We start from the raw sequence: 18,669 nt of genomic DNA on the forward strand, positions 1-18,669 counted from the left end.
AAAAAAAAAAAAAAAAAAAAAAAACAGGAAGGGGGGGTGGGAAGTGTGTATAATAGATGTGTTTCACAGTGTCCCTGCTGTGATGAACAACTTGATCCACTTACAGTTCCAAACACATGATGCATAAAAGAGCTGACAGAAATTCAATTCTTGCAAAGAAAAGCATCTGCTCTCTAGTGGGAACGGCCAAATATTAAGCAGTTTTAAGGCAGGGCAAAGACCTAGAGGAGCACACTTCATTATCTAGATAGCTAGAGTAAAGAAATGCAGAGGATTACAAACGAATGCAAAGGAGCCGAGATTCCAAACATTAATTACCCAGAGTAAAATGATTCAAGTTAAATCTTTGTTACGACAAATATTAAACCCAGCTGTGTTTATGTAGCAATTGTGAAAAAGAAGAAAAAACGAAATCCGTGTACAATATCTGTGAGCTCTGCCAGTTAATTGAATTCGCTGGCAGCACTTCCTCTACCACGAGCCAAACATCCTCCAAGATAAAATGTAGCTTTTAAACAGACCTGGGGAAAACGGAATCAAGAAATTTCAACCAATAAAACACAACTCTTTACTGGTATAAAAGTAAAGTAAAATTCAGTAATGAAAGGAAGGAAGTCTCTTAAACATTTACTGCATTCCAGAGCTTGGAGTTGTGGTTTACTGCTGAGGTCTCTTCTGATGTCCCACAGTGCTCCTGCCCCACCATCTATAATGAAGCCCCATAAACTCTGTGATTGTTGACAAATCATATGCACACACACACACAGGGCAAGGCTCACTGGGTTGCGATGCTCCTTCTCTTTTTGTGTGGGATGTGCAAGTCATGGAGTGGACAATCGTGGAGAGCGACCCCACTCAGAAAGGGATGGACAGATAATTCTTTAAAAGCATGAAGGATGAATGACTGGACACTGGCCGGAGACTCCTTTAAGCAAATTATCCCCTGACTCCAAGTCCAGTATCAGTAGATTAGGAGTGGAAGGAAGGTTTTTTCAGATTCTAGGAGCCAGAGAAGTAATAGGAGGTGGGATTCAAAATCCTATTCTTAATCTGGAACTCATCAGCAGTGTATAGACCTCATGACATCACTCCCTAGCTTCAGTGTCTTAGTTGATTCCCCACTGCCCAAAATATGAAGTCTAAACCTGATTTTAGGCCCACACCCAATCTAATCCCTTTAGTCTACTTCTTTGGTCTCACCTTTGTCCCAACTACACACCCTGTGCTCCACAGGAAACAAACATATCCTGCCCAGGCACACTATGCTTGTGTTCACATCTCCATCCTCCATTCCTGCCTGCCAGTTGTGCTCATCTCTCCTTTTCCAGGAACAATGACTGTTTCTTACATGTCTGCTTATCTCTATGGTCCATCACATTGAGGACATGCTCAAAAAGCTTTGGCTGAGAATAAAGTACGAGTAATATTCACTTTTGAATTGGCTGTGAATCTGCCCATTTGGGCCACCCTGAACCAGAAATATCTGGGGCTCCTATGAATGGAAGCAAAGCTACTTGGTATAAATAAAGTACAGCAAAGGTAGAGAGAAGAGTGACAACAGAGGAGGCAGGAAAGGCTGAAAGAAACTAGATTATAGGGAACCATGTTATGAAGCTTCAATTTCAACCAGAGAAAAACAAAGAGCCACTAAAGGGTTTTATATAAAAAAGTAGTTCATATTCTGGAATATGCCTTCATCTGTAGCACAGAGGATGGACTGGGGCTGGAAAAGTTGGGGCAAGACTGTCAGACCAGCTTTCTGTTAGCTCATCTATTAACCAGTCTGTGAGCTCACTGAGAATAAGGACCAGGTCTCAATCATCTCTGTAACCATATATACCTAATACAAAACCTGGCACACAGTAGGTACTCAGAAAATATCTGCTGAATGAATCAATAGAATTCTATTTGGGAACATGAACAACATATGCATAAACACAGCAGAAGGATCAAACCTACAAGAGCACTTTGTTGTTTGCCTTGGGGATACATGCACCACTGACTTGAAAGGGCAGGACTGCCTTGGTGCACAGGAGCTCTTGGCACAACTCCAGAGACCCCGTGTTCTGGGCTTTGGGAAAAACACAGTATGAAGAAACTCCAGCCAGAGCTTGAGATAAACACAAAGTCTGTAAACAGGCCTTTACATCAATAAAAGACAGCGTATTTTTGCCATATTTCTTTTCCAAAATCCACAGCTAAGAAATAATGCAACATTGTCAGTGAGAACAATGCATGTGCAAGTTTCATGGAAACTAGCAAAGTAGAAGGCATTAACCTTGTCAGCTTCCTTCCTCCCTCAGAGAGAAAGCTAACTGAGACAAGATTATAGGCTTGGAAACTAAATTGTCTAGGTGGCTAGCAGAAAGCTAGAGCTGTCTTGCCTACAAAGCTACCTTTCGCCTATGTTCATAAATCATGACAAATAGGCAGAGCTGTTCTAAAACTTACTCAATATTTGAACCCTTTCAAAAATTAATATCTAGGCCTCTTCTTTTAAAAAATTAAAATGTAACATATTCCGTATACATTCTTTTTTTTTCTTTTCTTTTTTTTTGGTACTGGGGATCGAACTCAGGCCCTTGCGCTTGCGAGGCAGAGGGCGGAACAACTGAGCCAAATCCCCAGCCCCAGAATGCATACATTCTAAAAGTACAGTCAGGTAGGTTCTGACTAACATATACATCTTTGCGTCCACTACCACAATTAAGAGACAGACTGTTTCCTTCACCCGAAAGATACATTGGTGCAGTCTTCTCCCCACAGCCCAGGGCAACCACGGTTGTGCTTTCACCCAAACTACTTCCTCCAGGCTAGCTTCTGTTCCTTTGCAATTTTACAGGAATGAAATCATATACCATATACTCTTGTTCATCAGCACAAGTTTGTTAACTATGGAATACTGACTTAGTAATAAAAAAGAAAGGTAGAAAGAAGACTCTTAGAGAAGAGGAAGGGAGTAAGGGAAAGGGACAGAAAAGGGCAAGGAATGGAATGAGGGTGGAAATAGCCAAACTATGTTGTATGCATAAACCCATTATTTTGTATAATATGCACCAATAAGAGAAATAAAGGACTATAACACATCGTTTGTCCATCTAACACTTGCCATTTAGGTTGTTTCCCATTACTGTTTACTATGAACAAAGCTGCCACTAACATTCATGAATAGGCCTACGAGGACTTGTATTTTCACTACTCTTGGGTAAATACCTAGGAGTGGGATTGCTGGGTATCATGACTAGGCCTATATTTAATTTCATATAGAATTGCCTGTTGTTTTCCAAAGAGGCTGTGCCATTTTCTACCCCCATGAACAGGGATGGAAGTTCCAAATAAACTGTTCTATCTCTTCGATAACTCTTGGTCTTCTCAGCCTTTACACATTTTAAGATCAGCTTTGTTGATGTATGATATACGTATGTGAAAATTCACCACCTTTAATGACTTATTCTGAGGATTTTGAAATTTTTATATGCACCACAATGAAGATATAGAACTGTTCCGTCACCAGCCAAATTTTCTTTGTGAAATTGTGTTAATTTCTGGCAACCACTCACCTGAGTTCTACCCATATAGTTTTGCCTGTCTCAAGAGTATCATATGAGTGGATTCCTTTACTTATCACAATGCATTTCTGATTCATCCATTTTGTTGGGTCTCTCTGAAGTTTCTTCTTATTGCTGAGAAGTATTCCATTTCATGGGTACTATACATTCAGCAGTTACAAGACAATTGGATTTGGGCAATTATGAACAAAGCTGCTAAAAAATCCACATACATGCATTTGTATGTGTTCAGGTTTTCGTTTTCTGGATAGAAATCAGATTGCCTAGCTGCATAGTAAACAGGTTTAAGATATACACTTATAGGGAATTTTTAGCCTTTTAATCATACCAGTGGGTATACAGTGGTACTTCACTGTAGTATTAATTTGTAACTTTTAATGGTATCTTTTCAAGTGATTGGTGATTACTTGAATATCTTTTTTGTGACATGTCCCTTCAATCTTTTACCCATTTTAATTAGGATTTCTTATTGAGTTTTAGGGATTCTTTAAATAGTCTGGATAAAAATCCTTTTGTAGATCTGACTATTGCTAATATTTTCTCTCAGTCTGTGGCTTGTCTCTTCATATTTTTATTGATCTTTTCTAAAGGTAAGTTTTTTAAAACATTTTATGAGGTGCATTTTATCACTTATTTTATGAAGTATGCATTTTATGTCCTAAGAAATCTTTGCCTATCCCAAGTTCATGAAGTTTCTCTCCTATATTTTCTTCTAGTCATTTTACAGCCTTTGCTTCTATGCTTAGGTTTATAATCTATTTTGAGATAATATTTGCATGAGGTAAAAAGTCAACATTTATCCCCTCCCACTGATATCCAGTTGTTTCAGCACATTTATTGGGGAAAATATCCCAAAATAAAAACCATTCTCCTTTCCTTGTTTAATTATTCTGGCATAATTATTGAAAATCAACTGTCCACTTACATCCAGATCTAATTCAGGACACTTTATTTTATTCTATTGGCTTAGATGTCTATCTACATTATCAGGTAATATAAGTCCTATAACTTTATTTTTCTTTTTCAACATTGTTTTGGCTATTCTAGTTCTTTCGCATATTCATATACATTTTAGAACCAGCTTGTCAAGTTTTTTTTTTAAAGCCATCTGGAATTTGGGTTGGGATCATATTGAATCTATAGATCAATTTAGTGAAAATTAACATCTTAAAATATTGAGTAAAAAATATTTAGTCTTTCAATCTAAAACATAGAATATCCCTCCATTTAGGCCTTTTAAATTTTTCCTCAAATGTTTTATCGCTTGCATACAAATCTTACACATTTTTTTGTTAAATTTATTCCTGAGTATTTTGTGTTTTGTATGCTATTTTAAATGGTACTTAAAAAATCTCATTTTTAAATTGCTCATTACAAGTATACAGAAGTACATTTGAATTTTGTATACTGATCTTATCCTGCACCCTTGTTAAATTTGTCAGACTTAAGATTTTTCTATAGCCACAATCATTTCTGAATAAAGACAATTTTATTTATTTCTTTGAAATCTTTGGGGCTCTCATTTCTGCTCCTTGTCTTAGTGAGCTGGTTAGAACCTCCAGTGCAATGCTGAATAAAAATGGGAAAAGGAGACATTCTTATCTGGTCCTATAATCCAGGAGAAAGGAATCAGTCTTTCTCTGCCCGGAATAATGTGAGCTACATCTTCTTAGTTGGTTTTGTTACAGTGAGAATTCCCAGTTTATTAAAAGCTTTTAGATGAGTAGGTGTTGAATTGTTCCTACATTTTTTTGCATATGTCTTGATATGGATTTCCTTTTCAGTCAATTACATAGAGTTTTCAAATATTTAGCCATTCTGTATTCATTTGATCATGATATTTTATCCTTTTGACAGATTACTGGATTTAACTTGCTAATATTTTGTAAAGATACTTTTATCCATATTTATGGGGCACATTAGTTTGCAGTTTAATTTTCTTGTAAATTTTGTGACCAGTTTTTATGTTAGGTTAATGCCGACCTCATTACCCTCTTTTACTTTTTTTTTTTTTTAGTTTGTGTAATTATATTAGTGTAAAGTTTGTGTAATTATATGTTTGATAAAGTTAAGTAGTGAGGCTATCTGGGCCTGGAGTCTTCTTTGTGGAAAATTTTATTATAAATTCAAAGAATTTTAAGATACATAACACTACTAAGGAAAAAAACTTTGTGAGTTACTTTCTGCAATTTGTTCATCTATCAAAATTATAAGTTATTCATAATAATCTCTTATTTTCTTGTCTAAAGAAAAAAACATTTAAAAATGTTTAGATTTAGAGAAAGTGGCAAAGTGAGTACGAAAAGTACACATATACTCCTCACTGTTTCAGATTCCCCTAATAAATCATATATTACCATTGGACATCTGTCAAAACTAAGAAACCAATGTTGGTACATAATTATTAACTAAACTGCAAGCTTTATTGTGATTTCCATAAGCTTTTCCACTAAAGGAAACTAAGAAGAATGACTAGTAGTTCTTTATTGCATACCAAGATCTCATACTGCATTTAATCTTCACCTTTCCTTAGTCTCCTCTGGCCTATGATTATTTTCTCAGTCTTTCCTTTGTTCTTTGTGATCTTGACAGTTACTTGTCAGATATTTTGTAGAATAGCCCCAAATTTGAGTTTATTTGAAAATGTTCATGATCAAAGACAGTTTTTGGAAAGAATTTCACAGAGATGAAATATCCTCATTATTTCACATTAGGGGTTATGTGGCAGTCACATGGCATTACAGGTGATGTTAAATTTGATTATTTGGTTAAGGTAGCATTTGCTTATATCTCCACTAAAGTCACAATTTCCCTCTTCACATACCCTAGGTTTTAGAAGCATATCACTAAGTCTAGCCCACATACAAATATAAATACTCTCCTAGAAGAAAAGTATTCACTGACATTTTCTGAAATTCTTCTGTATGGAAGACTTGTCTCTTCAACCCACCAACTCTCTTTTAATTAGTGGCTGCATGGTATACAGTATCTTCCCCAGCCTTTTACTTTTCATCTTTATTTTACTTTTCATCTTTCCTTTTACTTTTCATGTGAATCTTTAAAGGGGAATTCTTATATACAACATAAAACTGGATTTCACATTTGAAAAAATTTTTAAATTCTTTTTTTTTTTTATCCCTTCCTTCCTTTCCCCTCCCCTTCCCATTTTTCCCTTCCCATCTGAACAGTTTCTTCCCATTTCCTAATATCTACTACACATTTTGGTTCTTACTTACACTTTTGGTTTTTCACACTTGATTTTGCTTTTTAATGTAATTTAGTAACTTCTTTTAACTGGAGTATTGAGACAATGTGTTTAATGTACTGGTTAATATAGTTGGATACATCTATCACCTTGCTAACTTTTCTATTTGTTCCATCTGTATTCAGTTCCTTCATTCTTTCTCATGATAGATTTTTAGATCTTTGATCTCAACTTATTAACTATGTATCCCATTTCTTCCTCATGGTTTCTCTAAGTTTTATAATATACACCCTCAACTTAATATGTCATACTTCAAATAATATTTATTATACCAGTTTACATATAATGTAAGAACCTTTAAACAGTATGCTTCTATCCTCCACTTTTGCCCTGTCTCTTGTGCTCCTGTTGTCACATGTTTTACTTCTATATACCACTTATAGTAACACGCAGTATAATATTTTTATTTTAAATACTCAGTTGTCTTCTAAGTAAATTAAAATGAAAAAATAGATTCTTACAGTTAGCTATGCATTTACTACTTCTGGTTCTCTTCATACCCTTATCATCTCCATTTCTTTATGTTTCTTTTTATTCTACCTGAAGAACTTCTGATATTTCCTGTAGCTCAAGTCTCCTGATCATTCCCCATTAGGTTTTCACTTAGAAATTTCTGACAAAAAGTGTGTTGTACTTAATTCTTTCTCTTATAGTATCTTTTTTCCCCTCAAACTAATTTGAAACTTTTCCCTTTATCACTGGTTTTGAGCAAAACTTTTTATTAAGTTTTAACATATACACAAAAATGCATTCACCATAATTTAAAAAATTATGACCAACTTGAATTCTTCACCATGTAACTGGCACTTAGATCAAAATCCAGCACATTTCTGGCATCCCTAAAGAACTCTCTTCTGCTTCTCAAGGCTTGATTTTATGCTTTGTTAGGGCAGAGATAACCTTTACAGCTAACTTATACCTACTATCAAGTCATGACCTCTTGGAGTCTTCAGTGATTGTTCTCAGCGATCAACCAGGGTCTCTACTCTGGCTGGTCAGAATCTGAGTGATTCCTAGGTCGGTATGAGCTTTGGGAACTGATCATCTTATCAGGTGTCTGATCCTCACATTGGCAGAACAGTCTTCAGCAGGCTGACCAGGTCAGATTTCTGGAGCTCTTTTGCCCAGTACTCTGATCTGGTTTTCTCATCTATAAACAAACCATTTCTCTCTCATACTCAGATTTCCAACCTTTCAACTCAGCAAGATTATTGCTTTGTTTGCTGGAGAGCCTCTTCTGGTACCAGTGTCTGGAAAACACCTCAAGGCAGAGAGCCAACAGGATAGTAGGTCTCATCTTGACTGTTTCCTCTCATCAAGAAATTATACCCCTGGATTGCTTGCTATCGAATCTGTGAAAACAGCTGTTTTCATATTTGACCAGAGTTTGAATAGTTAATGGGGGGAAGGCTAATCTAGTTCCAATTATTAAAACACAGCTAGAAATAAAACGAAAGCTTCTTTTAATAAAATTTGTAGCATGGACAATACCATGTTTTACAAGATTTCATCTACTGGGGTAACCTAACCCATAAGTGTCTCCTGTCCTTCCATCTATCTATTCAGTGGTTGCTAGATCATTGGGAAACAAAGATAAATAAATGGTTCCTACCCTCAAGAACTCACAAGTAGGAAAGCCAGAAATGGGCAATAAATGATTCAAAGAGAAAGATATGGTCAAATCTACTTGGAGAGGTTAAGGGAAGGTTTTTATAGCACAATGTTTAAAGGAGGTCTTGAGGAATGAGATTACCATATGGGGTAGGACATTGGGGCAATCTCAGTATGCAAAATATGAAGTTAGGATACAGTGCGTAAGTTTGGAAAAACTACTACCAGTTCCAAATACTTACAATATTGAGTTAGAAGCAGGGAGGGGAGAGAGCTAACATTACGAAAAATAATCAAACAAAACCCCAGGAGGGGATCATGTCAAGAAGGGGGAATTTGCCATGTTCATCACTATTCACATTCACACCTCATCATCACCTGCTATCTACAGTACTCATAGGATATATGTTTAAAACATGTTATAGGCATTACACTGAAAAATGAAATAATGAAAAATGAAAAAATAAATTCTTACATTTAGCTATGCATTTACTACTTGTTTCTCTTCATACCCTTATCATCTACGTTTCTTTATGTTTCTTTTTAATCTACCTGAAGAACTTCTGATATTTCCTGTAGCTCAAGTCTTCTGATCATTCCATTAGGTTTTCACTTATAAATTTCTGACCAAAAGTGTCAATACCTCATGAAGAAATCTAGGCTCAGAGAGCTCATGTAATTTTGTCCCAAATCATGTGACAGTAAGTAAAAAGACAGAATTTGTCTGTTGTGATTCCAAAGCTAACAAAATAAACTTGCTTTGAATCTATAGACAACAGAGAGTTACAGAAGTATTTTTTGTCTTTAGAGGATTTTTTTAGATTCACTAATGGAGCAGTTTAAGCAGGAAAGAAACGCAGTTTATTGCTTTTTTTAAAGGTCACTCTGGTATATGGAGGGAAGAGGCTGGGTCAGATGAACCAGTTTGGAGGCTTCTGGAAAGAGTGCAGGAAGGAAATAAAGTTTTGGAGTAGGTGGCACTTAGGAGGGATGGAGAAGAGGATGTGGGCTAGCAAAATGTTTAAGAAGTAGAATCTTTCAGCAGCTCTGGTAAAAGAAGAGATTTTAAGGTCAACTGTGGACTAGCTGATACACTCAGGGTGCTAGGTCCTTTGACAAATGCAGGGGACACAAAGATGAGCAGGACAGGATTTTTCCTCTTGAGAACCTGTAACACGCAGCATTACAGAATAAATTCTCTGAATTTACTGGAATACAGTAGTACTTTAGGATCACATTCCCTCCCCATTACCATGGTTGAGGCAAGGGCCATACATAGAAATCACTGCTGTAGAATGTTTTCAACACTCTTACAAGCCAGTGTGTGTGTGTGTAGGCAGTCCCATTTGCCCAGGCTGAGGCTCTCAGGACATGGAGGGTATTAATGGTTGGTTCCCTGACCTTGTCTGTCATTATTAATAACAATTTTGTGAAAAACAAGCACAAAGGCAGGAATCTTTATTGAACACTGATAACACTTGAGCATTGTGCCAAGCACTGGATGGACATCACTATTATTATCTGTCACAATAATCTTAAGAGCAGTCCTAGCACTCCTCTGTTAGGCAGGCCACCAAACCGCTGAGCACTCTTCTTTTAAAGTGAGAATCCAAGGCTCTGAGAGGAAAAATAACTGGTCCATGTTACTGTTTTCCCATAAATGTCTCTTATCTAGAAGGCATCTTGGATTCTACCATCTTTGGGAAGTCACCACTTTCTGTCTCCAAACTTTGTTACTCTCTCTCCTGGCCCTCCTGTGCATGATTTCTATTCCTTTGTAATCCCTAGGATGCTTTGCTGTGAGCTTATGTGTGATACCCCTGTCTGTTTTCCCTATTGGATTGTCCTCTATGAAGATCTGCCTCTTCTTCACTGCTCAGTACGAGCAGAGTCAGAGCACTGCACTCCACGCTCGCTTCTGAGCTGCCATCACTTGGGCTGTCTCAGGGCCACCAGCCATTCTTTGGACTTCAGGTTCATGTCCACATTCATGTGCAGTTGCAAAGTCCCCACCGGAGATACTGATGGCTTCCAGAGGAATTTGTCCACAGAAAGGCAACAGGGGAGGAAACCTAACAAACTGTGGCCTACAGGCCCTGAGATGCTGAACATGTACCTGGATTTGATTCACTGCCCTCATCGCTGCACAGCAGTCTTATTTTTTTCCTATGTTCTCTGTTGTCTCATGCTTAAAGAGAGGCAAAGTGCAGAGGGTAGAGGAAGCACAGACTCTGGTGCCATACAGACTGGATTCTAATGTCATCACTGTTTTGTGGCAAAGTATGTAATTTCTGAGTCCCTTTCTCCCTATTAAAACTTCATAAGGCAATTATGCTTGTCAAGGGAGACGCTGGGTGCAGGAGGCACCTGGCAGGTGTGAGGCAGGGGCTCCATATAGCTAAGAGTTGTCTCCACTTCTCTCCATGGGTACCATGGGAATGAGGAAGACCCAAGAGTGGCATGAGGAGTAAATGAGAGGTCAAGGACAGGGATTTGGCTCTGTGCCTAATGCTCAAAAGTCTATGTAATGCTTTAGATCTGGAATGTCGCCCAAAAGCCTAATGTGTTCAGAGGCTGGGCTTTGGGAAGGTGATTAGATCAGATCCTGGGGGCACTATAGTCATCAGTGAATTAATCCACTGAAGAATGCAGAGCTGAATGTGCTGTGAGGAGGTGGGATCTGGTCAGAAGAGGTGGATCACAAGGCACATGACCTGGAGGGTACACCTCCGTCCCTGGGTCCTCCCTCTGATTCCTGGCTACCATGATATGGCAGCTTTTCTCCACTCAGGCCCTTCCACTATGTCATTTCTGCCTTGGAGCCAGCCAACATGAGCCAAAATAACTCTCAGGTGTTAGGTATTGTGTCTCAGTGACAGCAAAGTGATTAAATAGTCAATGATGGTAGTAACTGCTTAATGATATTTAAAAGGAAACATTTTTATAGTGAGAGAGGAGAGCACTCCTCCATGTGGAGTTAGACAACCATGAGTTAACTGTGTTAATAGGCAACTATGGTTAACTAGGTAACTATGCTCTTTGTAGAATGTACCTGAACAGCCGTGACAACTTTTGTAATCTATCAACAAAGGAGCATGATGGACTCAAAAAGTCCTGCCAGAACTCTTTGCTCTTCCCTTCTCCACTGCTCTGCTTTGTGTAAATCCTGCTTGCTATATTTCCAGGAAAACTCCAATGGAATTAAGCTTCGTAGATGTAAAAAGAGGTATATAAAGCAGTATAAAGTTTTATTTGGGGCTCTTGAAGCTAACAGGAGTCACTCATTGAGCCATCAGTCTCATTTAAAGCTGCTTTTGCTCCTGTCTTCCTGTTAAAGAGTTATCTGTGCTGGGGTCCTCACTGTTTCCTGCATCAGTAGCACCCAAATAACTTGCTCTAATCTCACAGTGAGGTAAAAGGAGAAGATGAAGATCTTGTTGCAAGCCATTTATCAACAAACAGCAAACTCTTCATAATAGCACAGTGCTACTGGGGCTCATTCCTGGCAGTAAAAGAGCACTGCTGTCCACCAGATCTAATATTTTCCCTGCCAGACCCCACCCAGGTCCCATATTAGCATACATGGCGAACAAACACATGGGCTCCTCATAATTTGAAAGCCAGAAGAACTTTATGGATCTTCTCACCACAGATCCACTGAGGGCAAACCAGAGACACCAAGAACACCCAGTTACTTTAGGCTCAAAAGAATCTACATTCTGTCTAAATCTGAGATAATTAACAAAGAGAGTCAGGGGACATGCAGCCACATTCAGGGCACTGGCAGCAGATACCTGCTGTAGGGGAAAATCACCAGGCTCCACAATGGTCCAGGGACAAATGTTAGTTTGAAGTACTCCACAGTATTCACCCTGAAAATCCTCTCCCCTGCCTCTGGGTGTCACTCGGGATGCTGCCCATTCTCTGGAGAGAACGAGCTGGGAAGGGGTGGTGACTGAAGCCCTCAGGCTCCCTAAACTCTGGGGTCACTTTTCCAGATTAAAGTTACCAGAGAAAAACAAGACTTGAAAAACAGACTACCTCCTAACTTTCTACACTGAGACTCTCTAACACTGAAACAAACCACAGATCTTAGGCCACAAGAAAACCACAGTTGTCTCCCCTCTTCTTCCACCCGCAAAGTCATGCTTGTTTTCATGGTGTACGCATGCAGGAGTCAGAGCCTCAAGTGCTCCATACTTACCACATCATTTGGGAGACTCTGGAGGTCATCAAAAGGAGTTTCCAGGGTGTTGGTATCCACGTTCAGGATCACAACATCATCCAGGGCCATGTTTCTGACTTTCTGCAAGTCAACAAAGTCCAGAAGAGAAAGTCCTTGAAACATCATTAAGACACAAAGGTATGTCCCTTTGCCTTTCTCAAGAGAGAGGAAATAGGGAACAAAGTGATATTTGACAAAGCCTTATTTTATGGCAGTCTCAATGCTAGGTGGTTCAAATCTGCCACTCATTTAACTCCCACAAAAACTCTTTAAGCTTGCATGATCACCTCTCAAGTTCCAAGAGTGCAAGTGCATTTCACAGGGCCTAAGTAACAACAGGTCCCCAGCCACACAGCTAGGAAGTAAGAGAGATCTTATACCCATCAATGTCTTTTTCCTGTCTTTCTTTTCTTTCCTCTTCCCCAGGAATTCTGACATACAGGAGGCTCCTATGACATGCTCAACCTACTCCTCTCATTTTCCAAAGGCTACATGCCAATCTCCCTTTTGGATCTCATCATTCTGGGGTATGGAATATGGGAGTATGGACTAGTGCAAATGTGTTAACATTTCCTTGAACATTGGGAAGGTCACACTTTCAGTCTTGTTCCATCTTCCGTAGAAATCCGGCTAATGGCTCTGTCCATGAGCCACTTTTCTGTTGGTACAGTAACAAAAAGGATGAGGTAGACTTATGTCTTTGAGGTATTTGTGTGTGGTGGAGAGGGGAAATGAAGGGATACTATGGGGTCCCCTATTTGGCAGCAGCTTTCCAAAGTCTGTATCATAAGACAGTGTATAATTTGAGTTTTTAATGTTCAATCCCATTGTTTATCCACTGTCAGAGTCCACGTTCATTTTTATCCTGCCTTCTCACCTCCCCTGATCCCATTCAATCCTTTTCTTTCCCCCATCATATATCAACTTGTTCCTTGCAGGTATTTCATCTTAGAATTGTGGTCTCTGGCTAATTTTGCCCTTTCTAAGTGGAAAGATCCTGTCATCTGTTGTCCAAACTGGAAAACTTGTGGTAGTGGAAGAAGGCATATCACACCAAGACAATAAGCATAACATGGACATATGGTTGCCCTATACAGAAGGGACTAATTTCATCATTAGTTACCCTCTGAACACGCTACCTGTGATGTGCAGCTTGTGCTTCTGCCCAAAGACGCTGTCCAGCAAGTCTGGGCTGAAATTTGCCAACCCACGTGCCTTCTAGGTAGCATCAGCTGAGGTGGGGTAGGAGAGGCATTTACCTAGTAGCACCCAAGAATGTCGTATGGGCCAATAATGGAGCAGACACCAGAAGGCTGTCCTGGGAATGGACAATTACAATATATTGGCAGCCTATAAATGTCTGCACTGTGCCTTACTTATTTTATCTCATTTAATTCTTATCAAACCTTCACTCTGTGAGTGGTACCATTTATCATCAGACACTGTCAGTGAGACTGACCACAGCATTTTTTGTCTAGTCCCTGCACCCTTTTGCCTGTGTGGCCTCTGCAAGGGGTATGGGTCCCTTCTAGGGCTCATCTGTCTAGTTCACCACTGCATAATAACCAGTGTCTCTCTGGGTGTGGTGGTGCACGCCTACAATCCCAGCACTTGGGAGGCTGAGGCGGGAGAATCACTATGAATTTGAGACCAGCCTGGATGGATTATATAGTGAGTTTAAGGCCAGCATGAACTAAAGTGAACCCTTGAGTTTTAATAGGTCTGACATATGAAAAACCTGGGTTATGAATGGAATTTTAGTTTTAACTTTGACCAAAGTCCTGAGTTATGAACGGAATACTGGCTGTTTGTGCTTCCAGATGGTCTCAGATACAGATCTAACCCTTAAAGAGTTGTGGAAGGAACATCACAACATCCTTTCCTATGTAGGGTTAAACGAGAACTCCTGGGCCAATGTCTCTCTAAGGACATGGATCTGCCTGTGTGCAAAGACAGACTGTGAAGGCTGTGTAGAGGAATCTGAGCCTTTAACTGACTAACTTGAGTCACAACCAGTCCTTTCAAATGAACTGAATTCCTAAGTCAAGGGTCCACTGTACATAGCAAGACCCTATCTCAAAAAATAAAAAACCAGTGCCTGACAAAATGATCAGTACTTGGCAAGTGTTCGCTGATACTGGTTGATATTCAAATTCAGTTTCTAGAACTTGGTATTAAATTAACAAGTCGAGATTCTACCCAGCAAGAGGGTAGAATCATGTTGGTCACAAGCCTCCTAGAGTTGAAAACCTCTCTCAGCAGAATTCTGGAACTCTTCCACTGAGGACCAGATATTCAAACTGCTTCTGCTGCTGACTGCAGGCACTGGGGCCAGTCTGAAACCTATCCATCAACTCAAAACATTAAGAACTCACCATGAGCTGAGAACCAGAGGGAAGATCTGATTGCTGCCTGACAAATTCCTTTTCCCCTCAAACCCCAACACTGATAGTAACTGCTGCCTTATTTATAGGGTAAATGGCTATCAGCAGAGATGAAGGAGTTGGTAATAAACACCAAGCATTGTACAGTATTTTTGTCTTAGAAAGCATAATCCTCATTTTACAGAAGAGAACTTTAAGAATAGTAGGGAATCCTCCCATCTCCTTAGCTGCTTCACTCTACAACTCAGCAGGTAAATTCTTTGCAGTGTACCTGGACTCTGAATAAATATCATGAACAGCATCGACAACCATGTGTGCCTCATTTCAGAGCTCGCAAAGTATAGCTATACAGACTTTTAAATTTCCACCAGTGGAGCTGGAAGTGAGGTATCATCATTCTCAAATCAGAGATGAGAAACTGAGGTTCCAAGCAGTGAAGCAGTTTGTCCAAGGCTGTGTGTCTACTAATTGGCTTCTTTACCTGTGAAATTGTAATGGTGTGACCACTCTCTTTCACCCACTTCCCTCAGCCTGCCAGGAAGATTAGAGAAGTTAATAAATGGGAGCTATTATTACTTTTAACACACACAATAGCTACAGCCAGTTAAAAGAAGCTCGGTGGCAGTGCCTAGGAGCAGAAATCTTGCTGGTCCCTTGGTGGTAACTAGGTGGCTCTCACTTCGAATGCTGAGGACAATCCCAGGAAGCAGAATCAAAGTCAGACTCCAGGATGGAGATAAGGGCTGCTGCACCCCAGCCCCAGCATTATCTACTTTGCCTCACTTGACCTTCCAAACAGAACAGGGCAGGAGGCCATGACCACTGGAGAGAAGCCTCAGGGCTGAAAGGCCCCATGAGTGGATGTTGATTCTGGACCGGAATTAGGCCTTGTTTCTGCGTCCCCAGCACACAGACCAGGCCTTGTGGTCTCTCCATGGCTGGGTTCGAACAGGCTTTTGATTTCTTACCACTCCTTGGCTGGAGGACTTGCTGGTTAAGCTGTGTGGAGTGTTTACTTTTTCAACAATGGCAGCAGGCTGAAGAAGAGGAAAAAACCTGGCCCTTTCTCCTGATTTAGCAGGCCAGGGTCCCCTTAGTAACCAAAATGCCCCTAACACCAGGCTCCAGGAAGGAGCTGGGTCGGCACAGTTTCCTCTTGTAGGAAAATGCTTCCCTCCTGGTGGCAAGGCCTTTTCCAAAGGGGCTGGCACAGGCTCAAGGGCCTTCTTGAAGCTCAATGTTCCCAAGGAAAGAACTGGAAGCTGGCTTGGCTGGATGGTGCCCTATCCATGAAAGGCTGAAGGAAACAAGGAGAACGAAGAAAAGCAAGAAAAACTCACACTTGGGCTGCAGGGTTGGAAGTGCTGGTGACGAAGGGAGTGGGACAATTACTGGGTGCCATCTCATTTAATCTTAACTAGATGAGAGGGAGATACTAATGTAGCCATGGTAAAGATGTGGAAATGGAGGCTCAGGGAGGTTAACAAACTGCTCAAAGCCACACAGCTAGCGAGTGGCAGCAGAGCTGGCTTTTGAACAGTGTGAAGACATCACAATTCCATGTTTTCATGTGTGGTGCATGCAGTCATGCCAATGTCCTCAAAGCCTGCTTTCCCTTATACACAACCATACTTGTTTTTTGTACCATAAACAGTATATATGCCTACTGTAGAGAAAAGACAAAGAAAAGTTCAAAAAGGAAAATTAATGTTGCCACAATCTCTCTGTTTGGAGATGACATCTGGGTGTATTTCCTTCAAAACACCGTTAAAGTCATGCTCAATGCTTCTTTTTGATTTTCTCACTGATTACAATATAAGCAATGCTCCATGTCATCATTAAAAGCTTTGCAAAGATCACTACTAATTGCTACAGAGTGTTCCACTACATGGAAACAAACTCAACGAATCCCCTTTCATTGAGTATTCTCAGGTTTTAAGAAATTATTAAATATAATATTGTCATGAAATGTGTAGGCATCAAGTTTTATGCTTTAGGATGGATTCCTCGAAGTGAAATTTAATTTCCACTTCTTAAAGTGTCCCTCTCAAATTCAACTTTGAGAGAGATATCTTTACTTCCAATTATTTTAAAGTCATTTCATCCACAGCTTGTGTTTCCTACTCTAAGTGAAGAAAAATCAGCAAAGACACGAGCAGATGTCAAAATAGTCCTCCAAAAATCCTACCCAATTAAAACACTTACGAGTACCGCAGCACACCGAGACAGCTCTCCGGTAGCTTGTCCCACCAACACATTCCCTCTCTTTTTAGTTACAACATATGCCAAAGCTCCTGCCAGCTGCAAACCCTTCCCCCACCAGACTCTATAGGCTTTTTCTCAGAAAAAAAAAAAAAAATACTGACATGCACACCGGCTTTCCACATGGCATTTCTTACACAGAGAAACACACAAAAATGGCATCTTCCCATCAATATTGTTAATAAAAAGTCTTTCCCTATATATGCTTTGTCACAGACAATCTTAGCTTGACCCAACCTTTCAAACCAGGAAAGGGACAGCTCATAGTATGGGAGGTGTTCAGGGAGAGGACTCTAGTTCTAATGTAAGTTATCCCTGGCTTGCCCTTACCAGGTGGATAGCTTTAGGCAATGTACCAATCTTACAAGTCCTGTAGGTTTTCACCTGTGAAACAGAAATTGATTATATTATCCTCTTCACAAAATTGTAAGGTTTGGATAAGGGAATGCATATAAAAGATTCAGTATGATCCCAGAACACCCAGAATTACTTAAGGAATGAAGGATTCCTCTCTTTCCTATCTGTCCCTTCTTCTCTGATTGACTTCCTAGACTCAGTCCCTGGGACTTACTTCACTTCAGAAAGGTAGACGCAGTAAGCCTTCCCTGACCTACGTTCTCCAATGGCTCACCCACACAACTACAACAACTTCTCCACCTATGCACAGTTACTTATGTAGACGTCCAATTCTTTCACTAGCCTCTGGGCTTCTTGGGGGTCAAGGAGCTAGATCTTTGCACATTTAGCTCTTACCCAAGTATTTGGTCCAGAGCAGGCAATGAATGAATGCATAGCAGCAGAACCCAAAAGTGAGCATATATGGAGAAGCATCCGAGTTTTAGTTAATCTCTACCACTCACCAGTTGTCCCAACTTGGGCAAGTCACTTAATCTTTCTATGCCTCAGTTTCTGACAACTGAACCTAGCCCACAGGCCTGTTAGGAGGGTCAGATGGGTTAATATCTCTAAAATATTTAGAGTAGAGCTTCGTACATGGGAAGTACAACTAAAGATAAAAACAAATGATCTTTTGGGGATGATAGGAATAGTCTATATTTTTATTGCGGTGGTGGTGGTTTCATGGGTAATTCAAACTGTCCAAATTGTCTGAACCATATACTTCAAATACATGGCTTGCTGTATCTAAATTATATCTCAAAGAAATTAAAAAACACATTAGCACTGTATATATACAGAACACATTAGTGCCATATATATTCAGAACAAAGAGTAAAATAACAACAGACTTGACTGTAACAGAGAACAAAGCTGAAGGTAACAGTGCCTGAATGCTGAATGAATACCACACAAAGTAAGTTCTCCCACAGCCAATGCCCAAAGTGCATTTTGATG

At 39.7% G+C, this 18,669-nt stretch overlaps 1 protein-coding gene across 8 annotated transcripts in view; it reads right to left on the bottom strand.

Moving 5' to 3' along the window:
• The window catches only part of Dennd1a (DENN domain containing 1A), a 348,973-nt gene that overhangs the window by 164,182 nt on the left and 166,122 nt on the right, over window positions 1-18,669 (bottom strand). For all 8 annotated transcript variants that reach the window (XM_019205953.2, XM_019205954.2, XM_019205955.2 and 5 more), the window contains one exon: window positions 12,650-12,751. In XM_019205953.2, coding sequence (XP_019061498.1) covers window positions 12,650-12,751 — 102 coding nt within the window. The remainder of the gene's footprint in view (window positions 1-12,649; window positions 12,752-18,669) is intronic.

This window comes from Fukomys damarensis, unplaced genomic scaffold (assembly GCF_012274545.1).
Source record: "Fukomys damarensis isolate Sample0158 unplaced genomic scaffold, DMR_v1.0_HiC HiC_scaffold_36, whole genome shotgun sequence".
NCBI classification, from domain to species: domain Eukaryota; kingdom Metazoa; phylum Chordata; class Mammalia; order Rodentia; family Bathyergidae; genus Fukomys; species Fukomys damarensis.